The following is a 10,244-nucleotide window of genomic DNA, read 5'->3' on the forward strand; positions in this document are numbered from 1 at the left end:
GCAAACAGTTTGATTTCAACAATATCAACTAGTTTGATTTCAACAATATCAACTAGTTTGATTTCAACAGTATCAACTAAAACAAAGTACTTTAACAGTACCAAATCTTTTCAGAAATTTTGTCCCTACCATTGGGAAACATTATCAGAAACTTCCACTTTATAGCTTGGGAAGGTTTTGGTTAGGAGAACATTCCTAGGTGTGGCAGTGTGTCAACTAAGCTTCCCAGCCCAATTTGTACTATCAAGGGTTTACCCATTCAAAAAAATTATGATCCTAAAACTGATGTCTTGTTTATTAAATTTTTTTTTTATTGTAAAGAAAGCATTATGCAAGGATTGCTGAGAATAATATCAACTATGATGATGAATTGTTTTTTTTGTTTTTTGGGGGTTTTTAATTGGGGTTTTTTTTTTTTAAAAAAAAAAATTTTTTTTTTTTTTTTAAAAATTTTTTTTTTTTTTGGGGAAAAAAAAAAAATTTTAAAATTTTTAAAAAAAAATAAAAAAAATTTTTTTAAAAATTTAAATTTAAAAAAATTTTTAAAAAAATTTTTGGGGGGTTTTTTTAAAAAAAATTTAAATTAAATTTTTTTTTAATTTTTGGGGGAATTTTTTCCTTTAAAATTTTAAAAAAATTTTTTTTAAAAAAAAATTTTTTGGGGGTTTTTTTTTTTAAAAAAAAAAGTTTTAAACCAAAAAAACTATTTAAATTTTAAAAAAAACAAAAAAAAGGGGGCCCCTTTTAAAATTTTTTTTTTTTTTTTTTTTTTTTTTTTTTTTTTTTTTTTTTTTTTTTTTTTAGCCATTTTAAAAAAAATTAAAATTTTTTTTTTTTTAAAAAAAATTTTGGGAATTTTTTAAAGGGAAAAAAAAAAAATTTTTTTTCCAAAAAAAAGGGGTTTTTTTTTTTTTTTTTTTAAAAAAGGGTTTTTAATTAATTTAAATTTTTAAAAAAAAAAATTAAAAAAAAAGGGGGAAAAAAAAAAAGGTTTTTTTTTTTTGGGGGGGGGTTTTTTTTGGTTTTTTAAAAAAATTTTCCTTTTTAAAAAAAAAAATTTTAATTTTAAAAATTTTTTTTTTTTTTAAAATTTGGGAAAAGGGGTTTTTTAAAAAAAAAATTTTAAAAAAAAATTTTTTTAAAAAATTTTTAAAAAAAAAAAAAAATTTTTTTTTTAAAAAAATTTAAAAAAACAATCTTTTTCCAAAAATTTTTTTTTGGGGGAAAAACCCCCCTTTTTCCCCCAAATTTTAAAAATTTTTTAAAAAAAAAAAAAATTTTTTTCTTTAAAAACCCCTTTTTTTTTTTTTTTTCATTTAAAAAAATTTTAAAAAAAAACCCAAAAAAAAGGTTTTTTTTTAAAAATTTTTTTGGTTTTTAAATTTTTTAAAAAAAAAAAAATTTTTAAAAATTTTTTTTCCCTTTTTTTTTCTTTTTCCCCCCCCCCAAAAAGGTTTTAAAATTTTTTTTGGGGTTTAAAATTTTTTTGGAAATTTTGTGAAAAATTTTTTTTTTTTAATTTTTATTTAAAAAAATTTTAAAGGGGTTTTTAAATTTTTTAAAAAATTTTTTTTTTTTCCCCCCCAAAAAAAAAAAAATTTTAAAAAATTTTTGGGGTTTTTTTTGGGGGCCAAATTTTTAAAAACCCCCTTTTTTTAAAAAAACCTTTTTTTTTTTGGGGGGGGTTTTTTTTTAAAAAAAAAAAAAATTTTTTCCCCCCCCCCAAAAAAAAAATTTTTTTTTTTTTAAAAAAAAAAAAAAAAATTTTAAAAGGTTTTTTTTTTTTGGGTTTTTTTTAAAAAAAAAAATTTTTTTTTTTTTAAAAAAACCCCCAAAAAGGGGGTTTTTCCCCCCCCCCCTTTTTTTTTAAAAAAAAAAAAGAAAAAAAATTTTTTTTTTTTTCCCTTTTAAAAAAAATTTTTTTTTAAAAAATTTTTTTTTTTTTAAAAAAAAAAAAAAATTTTTTTTTTCCCCCCCCCCCCCTTTTTTTAAAAAAGGGGGAAAAAAAATTTTTAAAAAAGGGAAAGGGGGAAAAAAAAAAAATTTTTTTCCCGGTTTAAAACCCCAAAAAACCCCCATTTTTTAAAAAAATTTTTTTAAAAAAACCCTTTTTAAAAAAAAGAAAAAAAAAAAAAAAAAATTTAATTTTTTTAAAAAAAAAAAGGGTTTGGGGAAAAATTTTTTAAAAAAACCCCCCTTTTTGGGAAAAAAGGGGGGAAAAAAAAGAAAAAAATTTTTTAAAAAATTTTTTTTTTTAAAAAAGGGGGGGCCCCCCCTTTGGGAAAGGGGAAAAAAAAAAACCCAAAATTTTCCAAAAAAAAATTTTTTGGGCAAATTTTTTTAAAATTTTTTCCCTTTTCCTTTTTCCCCCCCCCCGGGGGTTTTTTTTCAAAGGGTTTTTAAAAAATTTTTTTTAAAATATTTAAAAAAAAAAAAAAAAATTTTTTTTTTAAAAAAAATTAAATTTTTTTTAATTTTCCCCCCCTTTTTTTAAAAAAAAAAAAAAATTTTTTGGGAATAAAAAATTTTTTTGGGGGAAAAAAAAAAAAAGGGGCCTTTAAAAAAAAAAAGGGGGAAAAAACCTTTCCCCCCGGGGGAAAAAAAAAAAAAATTTTTAAAAATAAAAAAAAAAATTAAAAAAAATTTTTTTAAAAAATTTTAAAAAAAAAAAATTTTTTTTTCCCCCCTTTTAAAAAATTTAAAAAAAAATTTTTTTTCCCCCAAAAAAATTTTAAAATTAAAAAAATTTTTTTCCTTTTTTTTTTTTTGGGGGGGAAAATTTAAAAGGGGGGGCCCAAAAAAAGGGGGTTTTTTCCCCCTTTTTCCCGGTTTTTTTTTTAAAAAAAAAAAAATTTCCCAATTTCCCAAAAATTTTTTGGTTTTTGGTTTTTTTCCCCCCTTTTTTTTTTTCCGGGCCCCCCCCAAAAAAAAAAAAAAAACCCCCCCCCTTAAAAATTTTTTTTTTTTTTAATTTTAAAAAAAAAAAACTAAAAAACCCCAAAAAAAATTAATTTTTTCCCCTTTTTTTTTTTTTTTTTTTTTTTTTTTTTTCCCTTTTTGGGGTTTTTTTTTTTTAAAATTTTCCCCCTTTCTTTTCTTTTCCCCCAAAAAAAAATTTTTAAAAAAAAACCAGAAAAAAAAAATTTTTAAAAATTAAATTTTTAAAAATTTTTTTTTAAAAAACCCCCCCCAAATTTTCCCCCCAAAAAAAAGGTATAAAAATTTTTAAATTTTTTTAAAAAAAAAAAAACCATGGTTTTACCTTTTTAAAAAAAAAAAATTTTAAATTTTTAAAAATTTGAAAAAAATTTTTTAATTTTAAATTTAAAATTTTTTTTAAATAAACCCCCAAAAAAATTTTTTTTAAAAAAAAAATTTTTTCCTTTCCCAAAAAAAAAAAAAAAATTTTTTTAAAACAAAAAAAATTTTCCCCCAAAAAAAGGAAAAAATTTTTTCCCCCCCTTTTTTTTTTTTAAAAAACCCAAAAATTTTTTAAATTTAATTTAAATTTTTTTGGGATTCATTTAAAAAAATTTTTTGGGAAAAAAAAAAAATTTTTTTTTTTAAAAAAATTTTTTAAAAAAATTTTTTCCTTTGGGGGAAAAAAAAAAAAAACCCCCCAAAAAAAAAAAAATTTTTTTTTTTTTTCCAAAAAAATTTAAAAAAAAATTTTTTTTTTTTTTAAAAAAATTAAAACCCCCCTTTAAATTTTTTTTTTTTCCCCCCTTTTTTTTTTTCCCCTTTTTTTTCCCCTTTTTTTTCCCTTTTTTTTTAAAATAAAAAACCGGAAAATTTTGGGGGAAAAATTTTGGGGGGGGAATTTTAAAAAATTTCCCAAAAAAAAAAAAAAAAGGAAAAAAAATTTATTAAAATACAAATTTTTTAAATTTTTTAAAAAAACAAAAAAGGGGTTTTTTTTTTTTTAAAAAAAAAAAAAATTAAAAGGGTTTTTAAATTTTTGGGGGAAAAAAAAAATTTTAAAAAAAGAAATTTTTTTTTCCCTTTAAAATGAAAAAAAAAAAATTTTTTTTTTTTTAAAAAATTTTTTCCTTTTTTTTTTTTTTAAAAAATAAAAATTTTTTTTGTTTAAAAAAAATTTTTTCCTTTCCCCCAAAAAAAACCCCCCCCTTTTTTCCCCCGGGCCCAAAAAAAATTAAAATTTTTTTAAAAACCCCCCAGCCCCCGGGGGGAAAAAAAAATTTTTTTTCCCCCCCCTTTTTTTTTAAATTTTAAAAAATTTTTTTTAAAAATTTTAAAAAAGGTTTTTTTCCCTTTTTTAAAAAAAATTTTTTTTTAAACCCCTTTTTTTCCCTTTTTTTTTGGTTTTTTCCCCCTTTTTTTAAAAAAAAGGGGGGGTTTTTTTCCCAAAGGCCGAAAAAAAAATTTTTTTTAAAAAAAAAAAAAAATTTTTTTTTTTTTTTATCCAAATTTTTTTCAAACCCCCTTTTCCCCCCTTTTTTTTAAAAAAAAAAAAAAAAAAAAAAAAAAACCCTTTGGGAAAAAAAAAAATTTTTAAAAAAAATTTTTTTCCCTTTTTAAAAAATGGTTTTTTTCCCCCCAAAAAAAAGGGTTTTTCTTTTAAAATTTTTTAAAAACCCTTTTTTAGGTTTTTTTTTTAAAAAAGGGGGGGTTTTTTAAAAAAACCCCCCCTTTTTAAAAATTTTTTTTTTAAACCCCTTTTTTTTTTGGGAAAATTTTTAAAACCAAAAAAAAGGGGGGAAAAATCCCCCAAAAAAAAAAAAAAATTTTTTGGAAAGGGAAAAAAAAAACAAGGGGGAAAAAAAAATTTTTGCCTTTTTTTTTTTGATAAAAAATTTTTTTTTTTAAAATTTTTAAATTTGGGGGAAAAAAACCTTTTTTTTTTTTGGAAAATTCCTTTTAAAAAAAAAAAAAAAAAAAAAATTTTCCCCCCCTTCCCCCGGGGGGGAAAAAAAAAAAAGGGGTTGGAAAATTTTAATTAAAGGGGTTTTTAAAAAAATTTTTTTTTTTAAAAAAACCCCCGGGGGAAAATTTTTTTTTAAAAAAAATTTTAAAGGGGAAAAAAAAATTTCCCCGGGGGTTTTTTTAAAAAAATTTCCCCCCTTTTTTTAAAAAAAAAGGAAAAAAAAACCCAAAAAAAAAAAAAGGGGGGGGGGGGGAAAAAAAATAAACCCAAAGGGGGGGAAAAAAAAAAAAAACCCCAAAAAAATTTTTTTTAAAAATTCCCGGAAATTAAAGGTTTTTTTTTCCCCAAATTTTTAAAATTTGACCAAAAAATTTTAAAAAAAAGGGGTTTTTTCCCCGGGGAAAAAAAAATTTTTCCAAAACCCAAAGGGGCTTTTAAAGGGGGGAAAAAAAACCCCCAAAATTTTTATTTTAAAACCAAAAAAAAAAATTTTTTTTTAAAACAATAGGGGTTTTTTTTTTTAAAAAAAAAATTTTTTGGGGGGGCCGGGGGAAAAAAAAAAGGGAAAAAAAAAAAGGGGGGGGGGGGAAAAAAAAGGGGGGGGGTTTTTTTTAAAATTTCAAAACCCAAAAAAAATTTTTTTTTTTTTAAAAAAAAAAAAAAATTTTATTAAAACCCCTTTTTTTCCCCCAATTTTTTTTTTTTAAATAATTTTTTTTTTTTTTAAAAAATTATATTATTAAGCATTTTAAATTAAAAATTTATTTTTTTTTAAAAAAAAAAATTTTTTTTCCCCAAATTTTTTTTTAAAAAAAATTTTTTTTTAAAAAAATTTTTTTTTTTTTTTAAAATTAATTTAAAAAAAACCCCCCCCCCTTTTTTTTAAGTTTTTTTTTTTTTTTTTTTTTTTTTTTTTTTTTTTTTTTTTAAAATTTTTTTTATTGTATTAAAAATTGGGTTAGAATTTTTGGGTTTTTTTTTTTTTTTATTAAAAAATTTTTTTCCTTTTTTTGGGGTTTTTCCCCCCCCCCCAAAATTTTTTAAAAAAAAAGGGGAAAAAAAAAAAAATTAAAAAAAACCCAAAAAAAAAGGGGTTTTGGGTTTTTTTTTTAAAAAATTTTTTTTTTTTAAAAAAAATTTTTTTTTAAAATTTTTCCCTTTTTTAAAAAAAAAAATTTGGGGTGGAAAAAAATTTTTGGGGGAAATTTTTTAAAAAAAGGGAAAATTTTAAAAAAAAAACCCCCGAAAAAACTTCCAAAAATTTTTTTTTTTTTATTTTGTATTTTTAAAAATTTCCCCCCCTTTTAGGAATCCCAAAAATTTTTTTTTTTTTTTTTTAAAAAAATTTTTAAAACCCCCCCTTTTTAAAACCCCCTTTTTTTAAACTTATTTTTTTAAAAAACCCCAAAAAAAAATTTTTTCCAAAAGAAAAAAAATTTTTTAAAGGTTTTTTTAAAATTTTTAAAATTTTAAAAAGGGGCCCCTTTTTAAAAAAAAATTTTTAAAAGGGGTTTTTTTTTGGGGGGGGAAAACCCCTTTTTTTTTAAAAAAAACCCCCCAAAAAAAAAACCCAAATTTTTTTCCAACCCCCCTTTTTTTTTTAAAAAAAAAAAAAAAAAAAAAAAAAAAAAAAAAAAAAAAAAAAAAAAACCAAAAAATGGTGTAAAAAAAAAAATTTTTTTTTTTTTAAAAAACCTGGAAAAATTTTTTAAAAAAATTTTAAAAATTTTTTTTTTTTTTTTTTTTTTAAAATTTTTTTAAGGGAAAAAATTTTAAAGGGGTTTTGAATATAATGTTTAATTAAATGATTCACAATGTTATCTTAACGACGAAAAAATATGGATACTTAAAGTTCCTTTTGAACATGAATGTGAATTTATATAGGACCTCGTGTTGTGCATATCCTTATGGGGATGCTATGGAAAGATGAAAGATCTTCAAAATAATAAAGGATCTGTCAATGAAAGGGATGTTCAGTACGTTGTGAATGTTTTTCATAATATCCTGTCGCTACTGTTAATATGATATAATTACATCTACTGTTAATCTGTTACGATTAACGTTGATATTTGTGATCTTAATTGTCACAACTGTTATAATTGTTGTTTAGTACTTGTATGTGTTATCTTTAAAATCCTTCATCTATTCTTAGAAAAAAAGGTATTGGATACAGCAGATCTGTTTACCTAAATTTTATAGCTATCTACTGTGATGGCATTATCTTTAACAAAAAATGTAAAGTATTAAGTTTGTTTTGAATTTTATTTCGGTTACAGCGACGTCAGTGGTTGGAGAATGCTATTACTGACATGACAGTTAGTCCAGTTGAAAGAATGAAGGCTTGCTTGCAAATTCTGACTTCACCAGACAGTGATGACAAGAAAATTATTGCAGCTATAGAGGAAACAGCAGAATGGTGTGAAACAATAGACTTTGCTTCTGGTATGTATTAGCCTCCTTTAGTTAAATTTTTCTCAGATGTTTATTTTGAATTTTCAGGTTTTAAAAAGTATGTTTGGAAAATGAAATTGAAAATTTTATTGAGAACAAGGTAATTGAGACTTTGTGTATAAAATATGATTAAATTTTGCTTGTCTTAGTCCGCAATTCTTTCTTTTATTTTACAGATTTCTACAAGATCGGTGGATACCCAGTAATTAAAGTATTACTAAAACACAAGACACCAGAAGTTAGGTGGAGGACCCTGGATTTGATAGCAATATTGGTTCAGAACCACCCTTTCTGTCAGGTGAAAGCACTGGAAGAAAACTGGCTGACTCTGATGCTAGATATTCTGGATAAAGATGAAGACCCAAATGTGAAAATAAAAGCTCTGTATGCTATATCATGTAAGTGTAGCAAGGATAAGGAAGTATTGATTCAGTATTCTTATCAATCTGTTCAAAAGGGCTTTTTGTATCTGTGAAATTTTCAGTTTGTTCTCATTGCTGATCCTGTTGAGATAGGGGGAAAATTTTTAGAGACCTTGTGATTAAAAATCAAATTTGATGGAGGAAAATATTAGCAGTTTTTAAAGATGTTATATGTTTTTAAAGTTCAAATGTGAGATTTTGAATGATTTTTCAGGCCTTTCAAGAGACAATGTTGAAGCCCAGAAAATCTTCGAAAGGCATGATGGTTTCTCTGTGCTGATGAGGGCCATGCAGACAGACATAGAAAAACTAAGAATCAAGGCAGCGTTTATGCTATCAGCATTGTGTGCCAAGAGGCCAGATTTTAAAGGTATAGTCTCAGTAAATAACAATTTTACTCAGATCATTCTGAAGTGAAATCTTGAGAAAATGTGGCAGTTTTTTACCCCTTCCATTAAATAAAGCATGATACATGTATTCCCCATCAAATAATAATACGGTACGGTAACAGATTTTTTGTCATAAAAAAGATCCTTGAGGATATTGGCTATGACTAGTGCCTATAGTGGGTGACCATTTTCAGGTGTTGAAAGGCACTTGTTTAGGGAATCCAAGTTTCTATTTGTATTTAGAATCTATCATTATACCTGTATGTTAATACATGTATTCTTTTACTTTGCAGATGTGATGTGTGACACTGGAATGATTGACCAGTTAGTTGGAGTTTTAAGTGAGGAGCACAATTCATTTCACGAACACAACCTGTCAGCCCTTCTGGCTATAGTAACGGACCATCAGAGGGCTATAGAGGAATGCCAGAGGCCTGAACTGGAGCTGGAAAAGAAATTACAGGAGCGGATCAAGTTTCTGAAGGACAAGGATGAATTCAGGGTTAATGTCAACTTTTTTAGAAATTTTAAAATCAACATTAAATTCTTATTTAGGGTATGTGTCAAGAAACTTCTAATAGATGAATTTAACGTGCATTGCTCTTGTGTTTGTTCAGATACATGTACATTGTTTTCATTGGTAGTTTTTCTGGATAAACACGAGATTGAAACAATACTTTATGTGTACTTAAAAAAAAAAAGCGGATTTCATATTTTTACGGCTTTGGCGCGGACAACAATGCACTAATTCATGAATACCATAAAAATTTATACATACAATTTAAAGCGTGGACATGTTTAGCACTAATTCATGATTGCAATAACCACTCACTACCCAGTGATTGTGCTAATTTTGAATATGCCAATTTATGTACATGCACAGTATATCTTTTCTTCTGTGAATTGTGATGAAAATTTGTGGTATTTCTGTCCATTTGATTCCATGTACATGAAAGTACCATTATTACAGGTAATACCCAGTTTGATTTGAACAGTAGCAAACAGTTTGATTTCAACAATATCAACTAGTTTGATTTCAACAATATCAACTAGTTTGATTTCAACAGTATCAACTAGTAGTATGGATTCAACAGTACTTTGAACAGTACCAACCATCTTTTCAGAAGATTCTTGTCCCTACCATTGGAAACATTATCAGAAACTTCCACTTTATAGCTTGGGAAGGCTATTGGAACTTGCCAGGAGTATACATTCCTAGGTGTGGCAGTGTGTCAACTAAGCTTCCCAGCCCAATTTGTACTATCAAGGGTTTGACCTGATTGCAAAAAAATTATGATCCTAAAACTGATGTCTTGTTTATTAACATTTTTTTTTGATTGTAGGAAGAAAGTCATTATGCGAAGGAGTTGCTGAGAATAATATCAACTGATGATGATGAACTTCAAAGGTGAAAAGGCAAGAAAGAAAATGGACAGATGACAGAGGAAAATGACCCAGATCCAACTTGACAGATTCTTTTCCCCTTGTTCTTTTGAAGAAGGGGACATGCATGCAGTTCACTTGTTTGTTTATGCTTGCATCATGTAACATGGTCATCTATTTTGAAAGTCATTGTAAGAAATGTTATAACTTCTTATGGTCATACTTGCTAGTGGGTAATTTGAGTGATATTTGGGTAAGGAGGAAATACATGTACTCCAAATCAATAATGGGACAATAAGACTAGTTACTTTAACTTGAACAGTAATTTGTAGTAAACTTGGGAAGAAGCTGTGCTTGTTTTAATTAAGAGCTTCTGAACAAGCAGTAATTAGGGAGGAATAACCCACTACGTTGTGCCATTGATTTGGCCCTCCCCCCCCAAAAAAAGTATAAAAGGAAGATTGTTCCCATCATGTTTCAAGGTATATATATATATATATATATATATATTTATCATATGTTTAACTGGTGTCTTCAAAGATATAGAAGTGTAAGATTTTAAGCTTGTCATTTGAAATGAAGTGCAATTATTTAAAGACATTAATTTATCCAGTATTGGTGAAAGTGATTTTATTGTGTACATTTCAGTCTTTGTTGTCTATATTTAAATTAATGTATTATTAATGTTTTTTAATGGCTTTGTTGGTCAACCTT

General features: G+C 24.5%; 1 protein-coding gene across 1 annotated transcript; it reads left to right on the forward strand.

The window, feature by feature from the left end:
• The first annotated feature begins 7,143 nt into the window (after positions 1–7,143).
• LOC134240335 (hsp70-binding protein 1-like) lies at positions 7,144–9,562 on the forward strand. Its single transcript, XM_062722435.1, has 5 exons — positions 7,144–7,327; positions 7,513–7,734; positions 7,973–8,128; positions 8,441–8,649; positions 9,491–9,562. The coding sequence occupies exons 1-5, from the start codon at positions 7,195–7,197 to the stop codon at positions 9,557–9,559; spliced, it is 789 nt and encodes a 262-aa protein (XP_062578419.1). The 5' UTR covers positions 7,144–7,194; the 3' UTR covers positions 9,560–9,562.
• The last annotated feature ends 682 nt before the right edge of the window (positions 9,563–10,244 follow it).

The sequence above is a fragment of the Saccostrea cucullata genome, unplaced genomic scaffold, assembly GCF_032062105.1.
Source record: "Saccostrea cucullata isolate Sc308-1 unplaced genomic scaffold, CSIRO_AGI_Scuc_v1 ctg12527, whole genome shotgun sequence".
In the NCBI taxonomy this organism is placed as follows: domain Eukaryota; kingdom Metazoa; phylum Mollusca; class Bivalvia; order Ostreida; family Ostreidae; genus Saccostrea; species Saccostrea cuccullata.

Excerpts from the sequence above, each read along its gene's own strand:
- LOC134240335 (XM_062722435.1), top strand. The coding sequence starts at position 7,195 with ATGACAGTTAGTCCAGTTGAAAGAATGAAGGCTTGCTTGCAAATTCTG. Across the intron at positions 7,328-7,512 it reads AACAATAGACTTTGCTTCTG|ATTTCTACAAGATCGGTGGA; the intron begins GTATGTATTAGC and ends TTTATTTTACAG. Across the intron at positions 8,129-8,440 it reads CAAGAGGCCAGATTTTAAAG|ATGTGATGTGTGACACTGGA; the intron begins GTATAGTCTCAG and ends TTTACTTTGCAG.